The 22705-nt window shown below is 54.0% G+C and overlaps 1 protein-coding gene across 5 annotated transcripts in view; it reads right to left on the bottom strand.

The window, feature by feature from the left end:
* The window catches only part of NEK6 (NIMA related kinase 6), an 83071-nt gene that overhangs the window by 37213 nt on the left and 23153 nt on the right, over window positions 1-22705 (bottom strand). For all 5 annotated transcript variants that reach the window (XM_077850623.1, XM_077850619.1, XM_077850620.1 and 2 more), the window contains one exon: window positions 7524-7642. In XM_077850623.1, the coding sequence (XP_077706749.1) occupies window positions 7524-7613 (90 nt within the window). In that variant the 5' untranslated portion in view covers window positions 7614-7642. The remainder of the gene's footprint in view (window positions 1-7523; window positions 7643-22705) is intronic.

Here is a 22705-nt window from a genome sequence, read left to right as displayed (position 1 = left end):
ACATGCTCTAAGCAGCCTGGTGCACTGTGGGACTTTGTGACACAACCACTGTCACTTCTGAGTGCAGCCAAAACCACACCACATACCCTCAGAAAAAGGCAACTTTCTCACACCTGGAGGGATCACACATGCCCATGAGGCTAACGGCACACCATGGTGTGTTAGGCACCTGCCATGCAGCAGTTACTCTGCTGGCTGCTTCCACAGATTTGGGGACTACACTCACCTAACAACCCTGTAAAGCAGAACTTTTTAATCCCATGTCATAAAGAAGGGAACCGAGGCACAGTCACACAGCTGGTCAGTGGGGAGCTGAGACCTGAACTCCCTGACGATCTATAGCCAGCTGTCCTGAGAGCTGACATGGGCAGCCCCCCCCCATGGGCCTCAGTTTCCCCGCTGGGACAGTGACACGTTTGGGGGACGCGATCTCCTAGGGTCTCCACTATGCAAACACAGGGCTTTCAACCAACACTAGTGGCTGGAGTCCCCAGCGCGCTCTTGTCCACCCCGGAGATGTGTTCCCAAAGGCCACGCTGCCCTAAGGAAGCTCCTGGAGGATGGGTGGGGGTGACATCCCAGCTGGCATCCCTAGACTCCACTTGCACATCTGCATATGCAATGACATGGATTTGCAATTCCTGTCACAACCCATTCAACCTAATTAGAGGAATGAGCTCCTTTGGAGGGGGCGGGGCAGGTTCCTCCAGCAGCAGCACCACGTGTGAAGGAGATACACCATCTGGGTCTGGGCGGGGTGGGGACGCCACCACCCTCACAGGGGCTGGGATGGGGTCCTGTCCCCCGAGTGCCCTCTGTCCAGGTTGGGAGCACTGCAGAACACGGGGCACTGTGCCTGAGCCAGCAGAGCCCTGACTCTCACTTAACTCTGGGGCTGTGAATGGAAGGGGAAGAGGTGAAGGGAGCTCTTGCCCTATAAGGCCAGGCCTCTCTCCGCTGCCACCTCCAAGGAGGGCTTCCTCCCCTCCTGGGTCAGCCCTCAGCCAGCTCCACCCGTGCCCCTGCAGCTAAGTCCATTCACGACAGGGGGACCTTAGCAATATCAGCCCCAGGATTTCTCTGAGAATCCAGGAGGTGATATTGGTGCCGAGGGTCCTGGGAGCTCTGAGCTGCTTGGCAAGCTTGAGGCCAGGGCGAGCTCCATGTAGGCTCCTGGGGAAAATCAGCATGAGCCTGGGGGCACAGGTTGGCGGAGGGGGGAACCACTACTCCAGTTCCCTCAGCTGAGACACTGATGCTGGGGTACAGAGGCCTGGGTTCAGATCCCAGATCTGGCACTTCCTGGCTGGGGCCATGGACAAGCATTCTGGGCCTCAGTGTCCTCATGTGTACAACTAAGGTAGTAACAATGCCTGCTTCCGAGGGCTGCTGGGAGGTGGTGGTAAGTTACTGAACGAAGCCTCATATTGGAAGAGCGCCAGACTCAGTATTGGAAGAGCTACCTAGGCTGTCGCCGTCATTAAGGGTGTCTGCGGAGCACAGACCAGGGGCACAACTGCCTCCTAAGGGGCTGGGGACAAGCCGAGGCAGGGAGTCCACAGCTATTGCGACCACTGCCCACATAATCCTCACCCCACTGCAGGTCAACTTCAGCTCTGGGCTCTTTGGCTGTGAAAACTAAAATGAATTTTTAAATCTAAGAGTGAGGTCAATGATACCCGTGATGTCAGATGCACACTGGGGGTTTCAAGTATCCCATCTCACTTAGTCTTCATGGCCCCATTTTACAGATGAGGAAACGGAGGCTCTGAGGTCTTCAGCCATAATCACCTGACTGCAGTAGAGCAGTGACGCGGGCATGCCCCTGTAGCCTTCTGACTTCACTGCCCCCTGCACATTCATTGTCCCCTGCACAGGTCATCCAGGACTGTGTGCCAAGGGACCATGCTAGACAACTGACTCATCTCGCCTTTCTGGGACTATGCTGATGGGAGCCCCTGAGTTCTCCACCAGAGGAGGAGCAGATGGGTGGAAGGCTGGGAGGAGGCGGCAGGGATGCTGATTGCACTCTGCTGCCAGCCCCAGCAGGCCAGAGGGAGGGGGTCCGCACTGTCCCAGGGGGAACACTATCTCAGAGAGGAACCTCTGGGAGCAACTCCCTGGACAACATGAGGCTCAGGGGAACCAGGAGCCAAGGAGAGGGTCAAGGTCCCCAGGTCATCTCTATCCCCAATCTCACGCCCCTCGAGAAATGTTGCCAGCCTTCTCAGGCCAAGGCCGGACTTGGGGTGGGGGTGGGGTGGTACTGGTGAACCACTCCAGAACACCCCCACCCCGGCAAGCTCGGAGAAACCCAGACTCTCTTCTCCAAGTCAGATCAAATTAGGCCACAAACACCTCCCACCCTGTGCTAATTTGAGTTTAAAATGTTTGAACCACAATAAGCTTCAGTCATCAACAGATCCTTTTTTAAAAAACAGGAGCATAAAATTACATGTTAAAAGAATAAAAATGCATTCGCCCAATTAATTTTCTGAAATCTCATTAAAAAATTTAGCCTGACTAAGTCAGACTTCTGACCTGAATTTTAATCATCTTTACACTGAATGGGTCTTTTTTCCCTGATATTTGCAATGCATCATTAATTTTAAGGCAACTGTTTCTGTGATTTTAAAAAGCATACTTCATCAGAATGACATTTCCTGTAAACGAATTTCACCTTTAAAGCCATCTGACACTGTGCATAGGGAAGTTCTAATGGATTCAGAATATGTGTATATCGTGATGTGTTTTAAATCTGTGTTCCACGGAAGAAGGGCATGATTTACAGAGAGTCCATATTGTCAGGCTCTTGCCAAGGCCGACCCCACTCAGCTCTGCATGATCTGGCTAACTTCAATCCCAAAGCTCATCTTCCCTCTCAAAGACCTCACGACAACAAGCGGTGCTGTGGGGCCACAGGACATGGAGAGACATCTGGCTCTGCTCCTCAAGAGCAAAGCATACATGTTATTTATCTCAGTTTCCACCCCTGCAAAATAGAATTCTGAGTAAGACCTAGTTCCTAGCCGGTAGGAAGGTGGAGGTAAGTGCCAGGTATCACCGTGCCATGATTGTCCCAACCTGGAAGTCTACACACGGCTCCAAGAGCCAGGAGCACATGGGAGTAGTGAGCAAGATGCCCAAACATGACAGTCACCTGATAACAAAGCCTAGAATCATCTCAGTGCAGTGGGTCTCTTAGGACAATTCCCACTGACTGAGCTCAGAGAAAGCTGAGCTTAAACATATGTAAGAGAATCTGGAACCAGTGCCAATGACTTACAAGCCAAGACTTGAAAGGCGAAAGCCGTAAAGAAAATGAGCCATCCCACTGGAAGTCTGGATACATCCTGGACTCTGTTCTCCCTCATCCCTTCAGTTACCAAGTCCAGTCGGTTTTCTCCCTGAAGTCTCTGGAATCTTCTCTCCCCATGTCCAGCCGTTTAAGACCATGGCATCATCTTACCTGGGGGACGGCAGTGGCCTCCTCATCTCGTCCTATTTTCACCCTAAGTGTGCCTTGAGCACCAGCAACCAGCAATCTTTCTAAAACCCAAGCTCCCTTGTCCACCTGAAACCCACTAATAGGCTCACCCTTCATTCACGATAGACTCCATTTCAGATGATACAGCCTTTCAGGAACACCAGCCATTCCCCCAACCAAACAGTGGTATTTTTTTTAAAGATTTTATTTATTTATTCATGAGCAACACAGAGACAGAGACACAGGCAGCAGGAGAGGCAGGCTCCCTGTGGGAAGCCTAATGTGGGACTCAATCCCAGGACCCCGGGATCACAACCTGAGCTGAAGGCAGACACTCAACCACCCACCAAGCACTGGTATTTAAACACTTGCCTAACCTCATTGGACCTGCACCTTCAGGCCTGTCTCCTTCCTCTTCTTCCTGGGACATTCTCCTCTCCTCGCCTGTCCCAAACTCCTGATGGTTACCAGCCCACCTGTCATCTCTCTAGAGCTTTCCTTGTCCCACCCCACCCTCTGGGCTGCCTCAGCATCCGCCTGTCCCTCCATGGGGCTTTCCACTTCTCACACTGTCTGTACCTAACTTCTGTGTGGGGCTCGTCGGCAGACCAAAGGCAGAAACGAGACAAGCACTTGCTGAACTTACAACACTTCAGCAAACACTTCTTGAATTTTAATAGCTGCTAATATTTGGTCATTAAATCTTACCTAACTACCAACATTGCTTTGAGAAGATTTTCATAAAGATTTTGGCCTGTGTGATTCAGATCCAGGGGCAGCCATCCCCATCCCCAGAAAAGTAAGGCACATTCCTCTTTCTCTGAATAGGGCCCAATATAACTGAACTTGGCACGCCCTGGCAGTTTTGCAAAGACTTTCCAGATGGAAGATACATTAACCAGGGCTTTCTCAGACAAGAGCACCTTTCTCCTTCTTGGAAATTCACGTGGTTTTTAGTGGATCAGCTATGTTTCACTCCTGATGAAAATGCTCTGCAGCAAATTGGTAAAATCATAAAGCATGAGGCATTAGAGCTCTTTCTCTCAATTGCATGCATGCATTCATTCATTCATTTAAAACCTCAATAATTCCACATGTGATTTCACTGGAATTAAATTAAAATACATGAGCAGATGTATTTTAATAAGCGGACAACTCTCACAGCTAGAAAGCTCCTTGAAATGACAAACTGCTAGCCTTGGGTGTAAAAAGTTAACAAAACCAGTCTGAGTGTTTGCTAAGTTGTTCTTTCTATACTGTGGGCATTTCAGCTCTGGGCTCCTGAGCCATGAAAACTAAAATGGATGTTAAAATAGAAGGATGAGAGCACCTGGGTGGCTCAGTGGTTGAGCATCTGCCTTGGGCTCAGGTTGTGATTCCGGGGTCCTGGGATCGAGTCCCACACTGGGCTCCCTGTGGGAAGCCTGCTTCTCCCTCTGCCTGTGTCTGTGTCTCTCATGAATAAATAAGCAAAATCTTTAAAAAAATAAATAATAATAAAATAAAATAGAAGGATAAAATCAGTGACACACATTTCCTTAACATTCATAATGTCAGATGCTATACTGGGGGTTGAAGGGATTCCATCTCGTTAGTCTTCATGGCCCCATTTTACAGATGAGAAAACCGAGGCTCAGCTCATTTACCCAACGTTGCCTGGCTGGTGAAGGATGGAGTTGGGAATTGAGCCCTGCCTGGTCCAGAGCACAGTATTCTTGCCATCATGGGCCCTGACTCCTTCTTCTAGGGATGATTTCAAGGAAACAGCAGGGCTTCCTGCCATAAAGGAAAATGCTTCTGCTGTCAATTTGAGGTGTTTCTGTATCTCGAAACAGGCAAGATTTGGGCCGTGATGTCTCCCTAGATGGCATTTTAATACCAGTGCTTCATGAATGGAGGAGAGAGGAAGCACCCAACCAACCTCATTCCCGCCCGGACCTGCAGCAGCGCAGTGTCAACGTGGCTGCGCATCCCGTTTCTGCAAATCCAGCCAGATGCTGGCAGGACTGAGGGCCCCTTCGCCGACAGCCGCTGCCCAACGACGAGTAATTGTGTCTAATTCCACTTAACTGTGTCATTACCCACTCCAACATGTGCAACCAGACGCCCGGACGCCACTGCCACCGCCACCGCTGCCGCAGCCACCTCACGTTGTTTGTGAAATAATTACGGGCTCTCTCCTCTGCCAAATGAGGCTGTAATTAACCCTAATTACTCAAAATGCAACTGGCTAATTCTGGGAGATTAATCAAGGGAGACTCAATTGTTAGTGAATGACTTAATATGACAAATTGCTACATTACCCAAGGAGGCCTCACTGCCCCCAGCCATCAGTGAGATGTCCTGGTGGACTCTGCACCAGCAGTGTCCATGGGCCTTTGGGCTTTCTGGGATCTGCCTTCCCAAATTCCATCTGGGAAATGGGCCCATGTCCCATCCGGTAATCAGACTGGAGAGAGTACACACAGCATAGATGCCCCTGGACACTGTATGTGTGTTCTCTCACATGCGTGCACACGCACACACACCCTAGTAGATGCCATATCTACAGTTTACATGTCTCACTGCTGCATGAATCCATAAACGTGCCCCTTCTCTTGGACTGGTGGAGCTCCACAGCAGTGAGCATGGCTTGATGAGAACTCAGGTGTAGAAGGATTTCACACTGATCTGTCTCCTTGGCCGGCACCTTTGTGCAGTGTGTATCTGTACAACTGCACGGCAATCCTGGCCAAGCAGATCAAACAGCAGACTACCCGAAGTCCTCCAACAGGAACTAGGCAGTCAGAGGCTGCGACAAGCCTTCCAGGGCTTAAGAAGGTAGCTGTCTCTGAGTCTCCCCCTGATTTAGGTCTCATAGCTTTGGGGAAAAAAAAACAACAACCCTGCACATTATTTTTCATCATATCAGGCTGCCCACAGACCCTGTAGCACCTGGCCCTGGCTGGTTTGACCAGCCTGCCCCTTCCAGGCCTCTGCAAACCAGTTCCTCAAGGAGGCCTCTCTGGTCATCTAGTTGAGATCATGTGCCTTTTGGAGCTCCATGGGCCCCCAATGTTATTCTGCCCTGTTTCCTATCTTTCTCTCCCATGAGGCTATATGCTTTCTAAGAGCAGACCTGGGTCTGTCTCCTGCATAGCCCTGTAGGGGTGTACTACGGGTATCTGAAGTTCATTAATTCAGCAGGCATCGAGGGGCTCCTGTGGGCCCGGCCTGGGATGATGTGACCAGTGAAGCCTCACCCCAGAAGTTCTTCTGTTTAGGACCGGAGGCAGATTCCAGAACCGGTGCCCCAGTGGGACACCATGGCCATAACCCAGGGCCTGTGCGGCATGGGGGAGGAAGTGGGGTGGAATGAGAAGGCTCCCTAAAAGCAGCAGCATTTGGACTGAGGCCTGGAGGGGGCATCGGGGAGAGCACTCCAAGCCCAGGGGACAGTGGGTGCAAAGGCAGGGCATATACAAGCAGCTGGGATCCCCAGAAGCCATATTCAGAAAAGTGGCAGGAGGCTACCCAGCTCACCGAGGATCTGCATAGAGTGAAGCAGGTAAGTGTCCTGAGGCCCTGCTGGTTCTAGATAAAGTGGCTAAAGAGGCCCAGGACTCAGCTAAAACCAAAAGGGAAGCTGACTTCAAGCTGAGAGTAAGGAAGCACTTTCTGACCACATGCACAGGCTGCTTGCTCCCCCGGAGCCCCTCACTCTCTCCCCATTCCTCAGGCCTCCACCATTTGGCCTTACTAACCAGCACTGACCCTGCTGAGATAAAGCTCTTCATTCACACGGAAATCCCAAGAGCAGACTAGGGCCCGAGTCTGGCACAGAGAAGGCTTCTCTGAGTGCTGCTGGTGACGTAAGGGCTGACCAGGTTGGTAGTGAGCTCCACTCCCACCCTCGGAAGCATTCAAGAAGAGACTCCAGCTAGTGGCTGCCCGAGAGATTCCTCCAGGGGCTGGGAGGAAGTAGCCTCAGGGCCCTGTGGTCCCTGCGGTCCCTGCTGAATCCCCAGTGCTCTGCAGAAAAAGGCAAAGGGCTCACCTGTGGGTCAGGGGGGTGTGCCAGCCCTGGGGTGTGGCAGAGGTTGTTCGGGCTCCCTCCATGGGGCATGTGGCTGGGCTGGCCGGCCATCCTGCATGCCAGCCTCACAAGGGCACGGGCTGCAAAAGAAAACGAGGGTTTTCTTATACACATGCCTGTTCACATTTTCCTCCTGACGGCACTGGGATGGAGGAGGTACTTCCATTTATCCCATCTTACAGCTGAGGTGCAGAGCAGCCACCCAGTCAGAAGCAGGGGGCTAGGACTCGATACCCCACATGACACACTTTCCCTCTGGAACCCTGCCTGAGTGGTTGCTAGGATTATCCCCATTGGATGAGGGGGAGACAAGCTCTGCCCAAGGAGAAATCTCATGATGGCCCCCCACTCCCCCAACCAGCAAAGGAGGTGCCAGATTCAACCCAGATTTGGAGGTGCTGGGCTCCAAATCCTTGTTCTTTCCACATTATTGTTCTCTGTGCTTCCTGGGGGAATTACAAAGCCCTGTACCCATTATCACCCCCACAAAAACCCAGATTGTCTGGGTAGTCAGGAGACTGCATGCAGCAGCTGCAGGAAGGACCCAACACCTCCATCCTTGCTGGGCCCTGGTGCACCAAACGCAGGGAAGGCCAAGGCCATAGGTCCCCCTCAGTGTGGCGTAGACCTCCAGGCAGGCGCAGAGCCCTCTGTACAAGTGAGCAGTCCCATTTAGGGTTTGGGCTGCTGCATCAGAGGCCCCTAGGAGAGTCAGGGATGTTGGTCACCAGTTGCCATGGTAACCATGGCAGCCATCCCTGATTAAGCATCCACTCTGTGCCTAGGCCAGAGCTAAATGTCATCTAGGAATCATTCCCAGAACCACTGCCACCCCTTGTGTCACCGGCAGCCTCTGCCAGCCTCCCTAGCAGAAGACTGCCTCTGGTACCAAGGCTGAGGCACACAGAATCGCTGCACAGCCAGAGGTGAGAGCTGGCAACTGGCCACCATGATCCTCCTGGATGCAAGGGAAAAGCCCACAAACACTTCTGCAGCACCTTCTATGTTCAGGGCCAGACCTGGGCTCCCACCTGGCTGCACAGAATGAAAGGGACTGATGCCCAGGAGGGACCTGTCGTAGTGTAGGCAAGTGGTGAGGGCCCCTGAAGCTGGCTGCTGCTACTTCCAGCAGACCCCACCTCGGAGGTCCCACAGACTCAACACATCCCAAATAGAGCCCCTAAGGACTGGCCCAGGCTACTGGAGCAGCTCTGTCTATATGCTCCAGAAAGCCAGAGTCCCTAGGAATTGGTGGCTCCTTGGGCAACCCTTAATCAATGACCAACAGGCCCGGTATGAAAGTGCCCTTGCCTTGGGTCAGGACACTCTGGGGGTGTGACTCACACTCCAGAGCCCTGGGTGGAGCCAGTGGGTCTGGTCTGAGATCACATCCCTGCTTGTCTGCCTCCCCAACTCCTTTACAGTTTCCTCACTCCCAGGGTCTGCTTCTGGAGAACCAACCTAAGACATCACTTTCTCCCTAGACAGACTCTGTTTCTTTCATTCTTTAAGCTGATCATCTACACCCACCAGCCAAACTGAAAGCCTAACCCTGGTCCAGGGGCTCAGCCAGCTCCATGGCACACACCTCCCAAGTAGACACCATTGTCCCCCCCCCATTAACACAGGGGTGTCTGGGCACTGGGAAAGGAATCTCTTCCTTCCTCTCCACTGTAGGTTTTTCCAGCTACAGTGGGTGGCATTCAGCCCTCCCAGGCTCGGGGATATCTGTGATGCCTTTTGATCAGAGGATGTCCACCAAACCCTAAATGACCCCAGAGTTTGAGTCTCCAGCTCTGCCTCCCTAGGTCTGCCCTCAAAGGGACCCCAAGCCTTTCTAGAACCTGCATGCGGGCCTGCTGGGGTCCAGCGCCCATTCTTTCTCTGTGCCCTTAGGACAGGCCCAGCTCCTCCCTCACACACCTTTCATCAGCTGCTTCAGGGTAATGCCACTCTCCAGCACGCCAGGTAGACAGCTGAAAGCGAGGCCCCATGGAGCAGATGGCTCCCAACTCAGGCTGGCAGGGAAGCCCTCCACAACAGGGAACGTGTGCAGGGCGAGGGCTGTGTCCTGCCAAGTGTGGCCCATGCTGTCCTGTGTGTGAAGCTGCCAAGACTGAGCCCACATGGACCCACAAACGTGGCATTTTATGTTATAGGGCTCTTTTTCTCATCTTGAATCGGTGGCAGGTGGAGGGCACGGTGGGGTTGTGTCTGAGGCCTCTCTCGCCCGCCATGCCCCTGACTCTGTCCTGGTGCGGGACTCACCTCCCACCTGGGCCCCTGGGTCTCCCAGTGCCTATGCCCTGCTCACTGAGCCCTCCTCCACGTGGGCCACTGAGGCTTCCTGGAATGCATATGGAACCATGGCCCCCTCAGCTTGTGCCCCAGCTTCCACAATGGAGAGCACAACCCCAGGGTGACACAGTGAGGACCAGGAGGAAAAGCCCCAGGATAGACCGACACGAGCGGCTTCCCGAGGCAGCTCTGTTACTCAGGGGGGACGTGTGTGCAGCAATAAACCAGATTCGGAGGGAATAGAATGTAAAATGCGCATGCATTTTAAGATAAAACCGGAGACTCCTGCAGGCTCTGCAGCTGCTTCGGGCTGTACCCCCAGACCCCTGGGGGTGACATGTTCACCATCCTCTGCCCTTAGGAAGACTCCCAGGGAAAGGCTGGAGGAGAACTGTCTTCAGCAAGAAGGTCTGTCTTTATCTCTGAAGGTGCCAAAACGGCCTAGAGGCCAGACCCACACAGGTACCGGCTCACCTGCCGACAGACATCACATGGATGGCTGACCATGGCATGTGTGTCTCTGGATTTCCCTCCCCTCATCTAAGCTCACCCCAGCCTTTCAGGGCCAGTGGGCCTGGGTTTGCCTCTTGGCCTTGTCACTCACCAGCTGGGAGCCTGGGCAAGTCACACTGGGCGGAGGCTTAGCAGGTGTCGGCCAAGGTCATCCCTCTTGCCCTGTGTCATATTAATGGCACCTTCCCAATGTGCACCCAGAGGCACAGACTACACACTCAGGAGCCCACCCCAGGCCTCTCACAAGGCTCCCAGAGCACTGCCAAGGGGTCCCTGGCCTCATCAGAAACAACAGTAATAATAATGATGTCAAAAGTTGTGTGCCTTTATTATGCTAGGCCTTGCTCTATACCCTTCATCTCATTTCACAGATCCTATCTCTCAGGGGACAGAGTCTACTATTATCCCAGTTTACAGAAGAGAAAACTAAGGCACAAGGAGGTTAAGAGATTTGCCCAGATCCATGGCAGTGGAGCCAGGACTCAAACCCACGGTGGCATCTTTGCCCCAAATGACTACCCTGCACTCCTCATAGGCTACTAGTGGCAAATTCATCATCTTCCTTCCTTATATACAAGGTTGAGAACTTCCTACATCAACTCTCCACTGAACAAGCCCCTCTCCCCAGAAACAGGGCCTGTGCTGAGTGGGCAGGGGTGATCCCAAGGCTGGAGGGCCACAAGGGGCCGTTTCCCACCACAAGGGCCCCATGGATAGGAGCCCCCAGAGTCTGTGCCCTTTGGGACGGCACAGGGTGATGCAGCTCTGCTGTCCATGGTACCTTTTCTGCCAACCCCCTGGAGCTTTGGTAAATTACTGTTCCTAAGAGCTGCTCTATCTAGAACCTAATGGAAGAAGGGCTGTGCCCTGTCCTCCTCCCCAGTGAGGAAGAGGGGCCTTTGTTCTAGGAAAGAAGCCAAGGAGGATTCTGCAAGTCACACCCTCCCAAGTGTCAGAGAGGGACACTACAAAGGGGAAGGATACAGGGAGGGGAAGGGTGGGGAGGTGGAGGCAGGAGGAAGGAAGGGGAAGAGAGAAGGGGTGGAATGGGGCGGGGAGGGAGGTGGAAGGGGGGATGGTTGGGAGGAAGGCAATGCAGGTTCTCTGTACCTTTCCAGTGAGCCAGATCTTTCCCATGCATCCTAGGGCTGTCGGTAGACCCATTTTATAGATGGGAAGCTCATGGTCACATGGCTGATAAGCTGCACAGGGGATTTGCTCTCAATGACTCCAAAGCCCCTCCTGGGAACAGCCACTGCCTCCCGCTCTCTAGGAGTGCTGCATTTCAGAGACTTTACATTCTGTTTGTCTCTACCTAGGTGGAAACCTCACCCCTCTACTGGAGATTCCTGCCCCAAACGGCTTTCTAGAGAGTGTAGATGCAGAAAGACCAAGGGAGAGACTGAGACTGACAGATGCAGAGTGATGGGAAAGCCCTTCAGCACATGTAGGCATCTCCGGGTGACACAGGGAGCTAGCTAGCTGCCTGTCCCTGGCAGGTCCTGCCAAGTTGCAGAACAATGAGGCCCAGCCTGCCAAGCCCAGGTCAGAGGCCAAACATGCATGGAATGTGAGATCCAGCCACAGGCCACACTGAAGGCCTTTCTTCTGCACGGAGCAAGGGCTCTGCAGATGCAGAGTGCAGCTCCCAGTCCAGGTTCCCAAAGTGAGTGTCTACCAGGTGCCCAAGGATGAGCTCAGGATTTGCCTAAGGGTTAAGCAAGGCCTGCTGGGGAGCCCAGCTGCCTAGGTTCAAATCCTGGCCTGACTTCATTAAACCATCTAATGACTCGGTTTCCTTATCTCGAAAGTGGGGCTAATAGTAAGATATTCCTCTTAGGGTCACTGAGAGGACCGAATGTGTTTACAGATGTAAACTCCTTACAGCAGAGCCTGACACATGGGTCGGTCCTCTGAGACTCTGTCATTAGCACTAACCCTCACTGGGCAACAGAGAAGTGATCCTCTCCATGTGGCAGACACGAGAACTGGTGCTCAGAGAAGGGTGGGGCCTTGCCCAGGGTCATACAGCTGGTAAGCGACACCGCTGGGGCTATTGGTCCCCAGATCATGCTCTGTCTGCCTCCTGCATGTCCTCTTTGGGACAGGTCTGAAACAGACCCCGTCATCGCTTATGTGGACTATGGCTACCTTTGCAAAGCCCCCTGATACTACCCCCCACCCTGCCCAGCTTGGCCATCAGATAAAGCTCTTACTAATTTGGGGCTTGGGTTTTATCCAAGCACTCCCTGGAAGGGACCAGTTCCTGGGCTGGGCTGGGCAATGAGGTTTCTGCAGTGGCCTTTCTGACCAAGACTGTCACCTGGCCCTTGCCTCGCAATTTCTGGAAACTTTATCTAGAGGAATCGTGTCCTCCTTTCCCTACTGCCAAATGACACACCTTGTAGAAGCTAACAGTCCATGAGGCCCTTACCCTCCCCATGAAATATGACTCCAGGGATGTCTGGGTGGCTCAGTTGGTTAAGTATCTGCCTTTGGCTCAGGTCATGTTCCCAGGGTCCTGGGATCGAGCCCTGAATCAGGCTCCTTGCTCAGCAAGGAGTCTGCTTCTCCCTCTCCCTCTGCCCCTCATGCTGGCTTGCTCTCTATCCTTAATAAGTAAGATTTTTAAAAAAAGAAAGAAAAAGAAAGATGACTCAAGTCTTGAAACCCCAGGAAGGTTCAGGGCAAAGACCTGGCTTGGGGTGGGTTTGGGGGGGTCTATGCATGTGAAAATCTGTATGTTGGGGGTCTCATGGTGGTGCATTCATATACTGTGTGTTTATTTATGTCTCATTTTGTTCCCAAACCCTGAGGTGGAAACAGCATGTCCTGCCTGTCCTTTTCTAGACGTCTGCATGTAAGTTCTCCTGATGGCCACAAGGCTTTGAGCCTAGCCACGTTCTTGGCCTGTCAATGGAGGAAGGTGTCTCCCTGCCCTGCCTCCACTGGATGCTGCATCCCATACCAGTTTCCCTGAGGAAGGCCCCTTCCAGTGGAGTGAACAGCTTTCTGAGTTGTTTTCCCAAAGCAGGAAACTAGCTCAGTGACTTTACACCTTCCATTCACAGTTCTCTTCCCCCACCCTGAATAAGTGAGCCAATACTGGCGTGGGCACCAGGGACTATTTCCGTTTGTCCAGCAGGCCCCTGGTAGCAGAAGCCTGGGATAGATGCCTGCTGCTGGAAGCCTTCAGCCAGCCCAGAGACGAGAGGTGTCACAGGCAGCAATGCCCAACATGCCCCTTCAGACCCCTTCCCACATGGGAGATCTGAGGCGCAGCAGGGACATGGGGTCTGGCTGCTGGTGGGGTCAAGGCTGTGCCAGTTTCAGCCTCAGACAACATCCACATCAAGCATCTCCCCTGAGCTAAGTGATCTGAGTATCTCCCAAGAAGCCCAGGAGGCACCGTCACTCCCATTTTGCAGAGGAGGACACAGGCTCTGAGGAGAAACATGACTTGCCAGGGTCCATATATCACAGAGAACGCTGCCATTTAAACCTGTGTCCCAGACCAGCAAGGCTGTGAACACCTAAAGAAACTCCACTGACTCCATGTCCCAGGACCAGGACTGGGAGTGGGACCAGAAGGAATGTCCTACCCACACAGCCTGGCTGGTGGGGAGGACGTGGTGACAGCCTGCCACTGACGGAGCATGCACTCTGCATATGCACCAGGTACACCCCAGACCTTGTATATACCTTGTTCCCTTTATGGCCACCCTAGGTGGGGGCTGCTATAATCCACATTGTGTAGAAGAGGATATGAAAGTTCAGACTGGTTAAGTGACAGGCCCAAAGTCGCACAGCAGGCAACAGGCAGAAATGACACTTGAAACCAAGTCTGTCTGACTCCCCTAGTCCATACTGCCTTGGAAGAGTGAATGAAAATGAATGAATGAGTGAGTGAGTGAGTGAGTGAATGAATTCTGGCCCAGAGGTTTGGCTCTGGCTGCTGTGCCCTTGCCCACACCCTGGCCCCACTTCTCTTCTCATCTTGGGATAAGCAGACTTTACCCACTCATCATTTGACAGGAAGCAGCCAGATCTCAGGCCAGAGTCACGGGGGCCTGGGAGCCACAGGGGATGAGCCACAGACAGCGTCTGGTTTCCTGACTGGTCCTCTGTCTTCTCACTCCCCACCCCCAAAGCCACACATGCTATTCTGATTCCTCAGCTTCAGGACCAGTAGGATCATGACCAGCCCCATCTTCACAGGGTGGGCCTGCGGAACTCAGATCTCCTGCCTGATAACCCAACCGCCAGCTTATAAGAGGACGGTGCCCCACCATCCTGAACACACAAATCCCCATCTGCCGCTCCCCAGCCAACGCTCTCCAGGACAAGGCCTACACGGCTGCACGACGCATTCCAAGTTCTGCCCTGCTGGCACGGGCCTGCCCTCCTGCATTTCCCGACTCTTCCACCACACCCCAGGCCCCCGAACAGAGGGGCCTCCCCTTCCCAACTGCACACCCCCTCGTGGGTCCTAGGATTGTCACAGGCAATATAGCACCCACACTTCCAGAACAGATCCTGGGTCCTGCTCAAGCTAAACACTCCTGTGAGGTCTTGGTCAAGTCCCGCCTGGGGGACTCAAGACCCTTCCATCCATAAAGAAGAAACAGACCCCAAAGAGTGGGCGTGCAGGGGCAGGCAGGCAGTACCCAGGCCCCTCTTCTCCATCCGCTGCTGTCCCCACAGCAGGGTTCTTCCTGAAGTCCACAGTTTGGGCAGCAACTGCTTCCTTGGTCACCCTCTCTTCCTCCTCTGCTGGCCTTTCAAGCAGGAGCATATCTCTGCAGTCATCTCTAAACCAGCAGTGTCTTGCCCAGGGCCTGGCGGGGGTGGGGGTGGGGGGAGCTGGCTGCATTAACTGACTGGTTGGGGTAGGGGGTCGGTGGTTCCTCCCAGGCACCTGAAGCCCCAAGCAAGCAGCGTGTGCCTTCATGTGCAGGGTTTCCACAGTCCCAGCTCGGGCAGAAATCACTAAGCCATTTCAAACAGACCTCCCCTCCTACTGCAGGGCTGCCCAGAGCCTTTGTAAAATTGAGAAGCGGGCAGCCCAGGTGGCACAGCGGTTTAGCGCCGCCTTCAGCCCAGGGCATGATCCTGGAGGCCCAGGATAGAGTCCCACGTCGGGCTCCCTGCATGGAGCCTGCTTCTCCCTCTGCCTGTGTCTCTGCCTCTGTGTCTCTCATGAATAAATAAATAAAATCTTAAAAAAATAAAATAAAATAAAATAAAATTGAGAAGATTCCTAGTCACCTTTCATTTCCAACTGCTCAGATAATAAAACTCAATTTTGGAAGAAAAAAATTAAAATGTAGGAGCTGTAAACATCTCATTTTGCCGTTAAAAGAGCAATGAAGGGGCGCCTGGGGGGGGTTCAGTTGGTTAGGTGTCTGCCTTTGGTTCAGGTCATGATCCTGGGGTCCTCGGATCAAGCCCCCACCATCGGGCTCCCTGCTCAGCGGGGAGCCTGCTTCTCCCTCTCGCTCTGCACACAGCCCCCACACACACACACTCACACACGTGTGCACTCTCTCTCAAATAAATAAAATCTCGATTAAAAAAAAAGAGCAACGAAACAATTGGTTTCTGTGCGGAAAAGCCTTTGGCTCAGGGACCCAGTGAAGTCCAGAAGGCCATGCCTCATCCCACCCACTCTGAGAAGGAAGATATATATCCAGCACTTTGCTGTGCAAGGGGTTAATGCAGCACCTCGGCTCATCCCTGCCATGACGTCTGCAACGACCCCATTTTACAGAAGGAGAAACCAAAGCACAGATAAGTGACCCACCAAGGCCCTGGCTCTAGGAGATGGCAAGCCCTGCGTCTGAACCCAGATCTAACTCTCTCCAAAGTCTGGGTTTTAATCTCATTTGCTCGGGGCAATCCTTGGAGATTGGAGCTGGAGGAGGCTGGGATCTCACTGTGCTGAGGAGCTTCGGACCCTTTAGGCAGCCCCACCATTCCAAGGAGCATACCCTTCAGATAAATGAACTCATTCTCTCCTCAAGGCCTCAGCAGACTCTACTCCCCCTCCCTGGAATGAAATACCTCCAGGCAAACCTGGCTCCTTCAGAGCCCAACCCAAGGAACCTCCTCCAAGCAGTCCCCCAGGACTTCCCCAGTCAGGTATTCCCAGCTCCACAGCATTTGTCCCCATGTTGTTACCACCTGCTCACATTTTTCTCTCCCCAAGTGGAGATTTCCTTGAAGGTGGAGACCAAAGCACCCGAGCAGGTCACAAAGGGAGGGCCGGGTGAATGGCTGTTCATCCAGTGTGTAAATGCCGGAGGCCAGGAAACAGAAGCTGGGGTCCCCAGGCCAGCTCATTCCAGGGGCCCCAGGGAACAGATAGTTTCAGAGAGAAATCTCTCTACCCCCATATCCTGTCTCAGACCATGGCTGCAGCCCTGACAACCAATGACGGAAGGATGAAACCCAGTAGGGTTGCCCCTGGCCCCAGGAGAATGACCATCATCCCGGGTATAGCTATTCCTGGTGGGAGAATCTCTGCAGGAAACTTACTGCTCAACTATCAGAAACGAGCCCAGGCGCAGTCAAAATTTACCCCAGAGGAAAAAAAACCTGCTTTTTCTGCTTCCCTCATCACAAAGCCCATGCTCACTCAGTGTGAACCCGGGCGGCAACAAAGGTCACCGCAGGCTGATGGCACGGACCCACTGGCAGCTCCTGGCAGGCGATGATCAAGTGAGCAGCAGCAGTGGCAGGGGGAACAGCCAGGTCAGGTGCCCAAGAGCCCGGACCCCAGGAGTCTCTCATGCCTGCTTCCCTGCCATTTGCCAGGCACATCATCGGGGCAAAGGTGGCAGCCCCAGGCGGCAGGAAAGTGAGGGGTTCCCCACAGCCGGAGGCAGGGCAGTAGCCATTACCTTGCAAAGTGGCTCCTGAGAAGCTTGGGAGAAGGGCTGCTCAGCTCAGGGTAGAGGATGGGTGCGTGGTGCAGGGGCCTCTGGGGACCTGGGTGGCCTCTCCATGCCAGGGCGGGTGAAGGAAGAGGCGCCAGCCCTGTCTCCGTGCGGGACTTCCCCTGCCCAAGGTTCCCATCCTCAGTCAGTGCCAAAAGGAAACTCCCCCACCACAGGCTGCTTCAAAAATAGCCCCGCTGCCACCTCTGTGGTTAATGGAACTTGTCATAGCCACCAGGGAGCCCTAGGCTCACCAGACACTGGAACTGATGGCAGCAGCCACCAGCTAGGAGAAAACACAGGTGTGCCCCAAACCGGCAGGCTCAGAAAGAGGTCAGAATCCACTCTGGGGTTGCTCAGTCCTGCTCCCCCATTTTACCTCCCAGGAGACTGAGGTTGCAAGACAAGGGCCGTGAGCACACCAGTAGCCACGTCTGGCCAGGACCCAGCTTCCCTAACCTACTCCATACCCCACACTGGCTCAGGAAAAGGGGTTTGCTCTTCAGGCTCTTTATGAACCCCTCACCCCCAACCTGGAACCAGGCACAGTGACAGTAGACAACAGGATTAAACCAGCCTGGACTTTGGGAGCAACAAGGTATCTTTCATTTGTCCCTTGTACTCCATCCCCGCCTACCCCTACTGGGGTCCCTGCAAGGGCCAAGAGGTAGAAAAGTTCTTGCTGTCCCTTTAAAAGCCTCACCCTTTCTAATCTCTTCCTTTTAAGCTATTCCAAAAATATTTGTTGCCTGACAGATGAGAGGTTTGGTAGGCAGCAGCCCCGGGTTCAAGTCTTGGCCCTGCCATGTCCCAGCGGCCTCTGCCCCCACGCTATCACCCTGGGCTGCAGGACAGGACTGGCACATGAATCAGAAGTACTTAGCCATTGGCCAGGCACATGACAGACACCCAAGCCATGGAGTTGCTGTTGATTGTTACTACATCCTTCTTCAGGCCCCATACTCTCCAAACGAGACCACGGGTCCAGGAACCAGGACTCAGGATATCCCTGCCTTCCCTCCTTCCATACGTCTTCCCAGCTGTCTTTGGGCAGGGCCTGGGCTGATGGCCAGTAACCATGAGATGACTCAGACAAAACCCCCCCGCCCTATAGCAACACAGAACCCCCCAATACAGAAACAGATCCAGAAACCAGAAAAGAACATGGAAAGTACCCCCAGGAAAAGGACTGCTGGATTCTCACTTTGGGCCAGGCAAGTCAGGGACAGCTTCTTACAATATGCAGAGTCTGAGACAGCCTACATGGATAGGCAGGTTTAGGAGCAGAGGGGAAAGGAACTCTGGTGGAGGACACAATGGGATCAAAGACGAGGAGGCCTGTGGACCCGTGCGTTTATGGGAGGAAGTCAGGAAGGCTCCAGGCCAGCCCCAGCCCTTGGTCTCTGAAAAGCACTCCTGTGGCCAACACCTGCCTCCTCCTCCAGAACAAGAGCCACCTCTACCCTAGGCAACCTCCCCCCGCCCCCACGTCCCATCTGCAGCTGGACCTCTAGGACTGACAGAGGCATATGGCAGCTGAGGCCCCAGAGGACACACCGAGGCAGATTCTGGCATCGTGGCTCGGCCACCTGCCAGCATACCTTCCCTGCCGGCTGGGCCCAACTGTCAGGCATATGCCAGGTGCTGGCCCCCTGGGTGGCCGCTGCTTGGCCCAAGCCAGCCTTCCCCAGGCCTGCAGGGTGGACTCCCTGCACCCAGGCCCTAGTGCGTGCAGCACTCCTCAAGGACTATCCTCCATGACCCGGCTAGATAGGTGTCCTCAGCCCGGACTCACAGAGGAAGCTCCAGACTGGCTGGGTCAGGACCCCAAGCTGGGCCCCTTCTCTCTAAACATTGTTTTTCTTCTGTTTCTGGTGCCCCTCTAGGAGCTAGTGTGCTCTTGCCTCTCGGGACATAGCCCGCACCCTGGGAAAACAGATTCAGCCTGGGGGAGCCCACCCTATGGAGCCTTCCTCTTCCCCGTGGGCCTGAGGTGGCAAGACATTTCCAGAGTGTAACTAAGCTCTGCTCCACCTCCACACCCTCCACACTCACATTCATTGCTGGTCACTGCCCACCTGTCCACCTGGGACATGGATGAGAGGGCAGAGCAGTGCAGAGGGGCACAGACAGGCACACCTGCCCCTCTGTCAGCTGCAGGGCTCTCAGGGCCTCCTGAGCCACCACGCACCCCTAGCACCATCTCCACGAGGCTGAGCTCCACTTCTCCTCCCAGTCCTGCCACCTGGTGTAGAGCGACTGGCCAGCATGCAACCATGGCTTCTGGAGCCCACACCACAGCAGGCCCTGTACATTCCTGCGTTGTGTTCCCCCTGACCCTCCTGACCCCTCGCTGACCCAAGCAGGGCCTGGGAAGTGCAAGGCCTTCTGTAAATGCTGCAGGTGGTCTCTGCTCTGAGCTGTGGCATGTGGCCAGGTGGCTGGCAGCTGGGGGGCGGGGAGGGGGTGTCTCAAGGCTCCTCAGGGACTCTCACTGCTTGGTTGTCGGGAAATCACAGCCTATGTCTGGGCCTCAGTTCCCCACCTACAGCATGGTGGGGTGGCTCCACAGTCAGGGGTCCTCTTCTGTAGGAGGCTGATGGAGGACATGCTGGTGCCCTGCAGCTGAGCTCAGGGACGTGCGCGTTCTGGGCCTGGAATTGCCAAGGGGAAACTCTGGCTTTAGGAGACTTTCAGAAACCCCCTGAACACTACCCTCCCCATTCACAACAAGCCATGGCATATGGGGGCATGTCTCAAATGCCTCCCGGCTCTCAGATAAAACCGTGGAGGTGAGGTATGTATGCATGGCAGGGGGGGGCGGGGGTTATCACACACAGAGTACCGCCTGGTGGGACTGGGTGCTGGGCCAGATCCCTTGGGAGTGTTGGCAGCTTGTGCACTCAAAGCAGCCCTACGGGGCAGACAGAGCATCCATTTGACAGCCAAGAAGACTTAGGCTCAGAGGTCATGTGACTTGTCAGAGGCATCCCAGCCGGAGAGAGGCAGACCCTCAGTGAAAATGCAGGCCTGAGTCCTCGTTCACCTGGACATCCTCTGCAGGGTCCAGACCAGGTTCCTGCCCTCAGGGAAAAAGCAGATGTGGCGGAGGGGGCACCAGAGCAAACTGCTTCTTTATGTTGCACAATCACAAAAGGGATCACTGCTTCTAACTTGAGCTTATCAAGGGGGCTTTCTGGGAGGTGGTGGCACTTGGTCCCCCTGGGACCAGATGGCCAGGTGGTACAGACGTGGAGGGGCAGACCACCACAGGCTCTGGAGTCAAAGAGCCCAGAGTTCAAATCCCATGCTGTCTGTGTGCGGCCACACGAGCTCAGGCTAGTTCCCAAGTCTCCTCTTTGTTGTTCCCTCTTCTGTAAACAGGGGGCCAGGTAGGACCCACCTCTTAACAGTGAGAACTTGCATGCAAAATACCAGCCTAGGACTATCAGGACCCACCTACACACAAGAGCTCAATAAACATGGCCATAGCTACTATTATGACTACCATTATCATCGTAAAAAGTGCTCATTGAACAGCTACTTTCTGTTCATCTGTGGCAGCCCACTCCGTAGACCAACTATTCACAATAAGGCCGGGGGATCCCTTGTCTCATGGCTGACCAGGCCCTTGGACCTGTGGATGTGGCAGGAGGCACCCAGGGCCTCTGAGGGATGCCACCTTCCAGAAGGATGGGAGAGGCTACACTGGCTCCTGTGGCATTCTCTCAGAAGCTGGGAAGTGATGGCAAAGCAGTTCACAAAGTTACCAGGATGATGATCCTGAGCCGTCCCCCTCCCCCAACTGTCTCAATAAAATAAATCTTGGCCTGCGGCTAGTGAGAGACCCTATATATTTACACGACGATCGTGCCTCGTGATCACAGGACTCATGGTTCCAGCCGGCAGCGTGTGGCAGGGATGCCGGTGGTCCTAGGAGACTCTCTATTTTCTGGCGACTTTTATTGTCCATTATATCCTGGCGTTTACAGGGCTCTGCTCCAGGCCTGGCAGGAATATTGCACACGGTGGGGCTGGCAGGCCTTAATATTCCAGTCATCATCCTGCAGGTGTATCTCTGGGTCTCATCTATCCTGCCCCAGTCTCTGTGGGATATCAGGACCCCAAGGGGTTCCAGGGGCTCCGGTGGGACAGGGCTGGGGATGTGTCCAGAGGCATATGTATCCCCACCCAAGCCATTTGCTTGGTTCCAGTCTGCTGTCCCAGGCCAGGCCACTGCTAACTCTTTGGCCTTCTTTGGGCTTGGAAAGGGGAGGGTGCAGAGGTGCACTGGAGCCACTATTGGCTCAGGAGGGCTGCTCGATACATTCTCAGGAATTCTGTGACAGTTGGTATCACATTGGCTGCTTGAAATCAAACACGGGAGCAAGATTTACACATGGAATTCGGCAAATACTCCAAGTCAGGGTTTTGGACAAGTCCCTCTCTCCACCTCTTCCCAGGGACCTGTTTGTTAAACACTTCCCAGCACACCTGGGAGGGGGTGACCTCGTGGGCCACTATGGGCCACATGAACTTCTGAGTCAGGTGTGAATCCTAGCTTCTTCAATCACCAGCCATGTGACCTTAGGTAAGTTCAAGCCTCAGTTTTATCATCTATAAAATGGGGACATGCTTAAATTCCCAGGGCCATTGTGACGGTTAGAGCATCTTATGGAAAACACCCTGTGTGGGGCTTGATATGTATCAGGTGCTTAATAAATAACTTTTGTCACCTATTCATTCAATATTTGCTTATCCCCTGGCTCTCATGGGCCAGAGCCTCCACTGTCTGAGAGAAAGGAACACACAAATGCCCCAGGAGATGACAAATGTTAAATTCTTCCCATCTGGACAGTTCTTGAGTGTCTACAGAGGATTTATGCCTATACCACCTTGTGAAGCCACATGACAACCTGCAGAGGTGGGCAGAGAAGCACTTTTGAGATGGGAGCTGAGGGGTGGGAACTGCCCAAGGCCCCTGTCTGGGGGTAGCAAGGTAGGGCTCAGCCCTGAATCCCCTACCTTCTGCTCTAGGTCCAGCAAGGCACCCATCTCTGAGATCCCAGGCCCAGCCAGGCTGGGCCCCTGCTGGCGCCAGGGCTGACCTCAGAGCGAGCCCAAACACAGAGAAGGAGGAATAGGGGGTGAGGCAACACCCCCCCCAACCCCAGGTCTAGCAACCTGGCTGCGAGTCTTGGCTCCACGGCCACCTTGCCCCAGGCCCAGGCCTGCTGGGCCCCAGGCTGCCCATCAAAAGTCTGGGAGAGCTGCAGTCAGGATGCTGTTGGACCCCATGGGCCAGCATCTGTCTCCAGGCTTCCTGGCTTGGCCAAGTATTCCTCTTGTGGGAATACTTGTGGAGGCCCCAATCCAGCTATACTGAGCTTGCTA

The sequence above is a fragment of the Canis aureus genome, chromosome 16, assembly GCF_053574225.1.
Source record: "Canis aureus isolate CA01 chromosome 16, VMU_Caureus_v.1.0, whole genome shotgun sequence".
NCBI classification, from domain to species: domain Eukaryota; kingdom Metazoa; phylum Chordata; class Mammalia; order Carnivora; family Canidae; genus Canis; species Canis aureus.
Note: the sequence above shows the minus strand (reverse complement) of the source record. Positions and strands in the feature narration are given on the sequence as shown.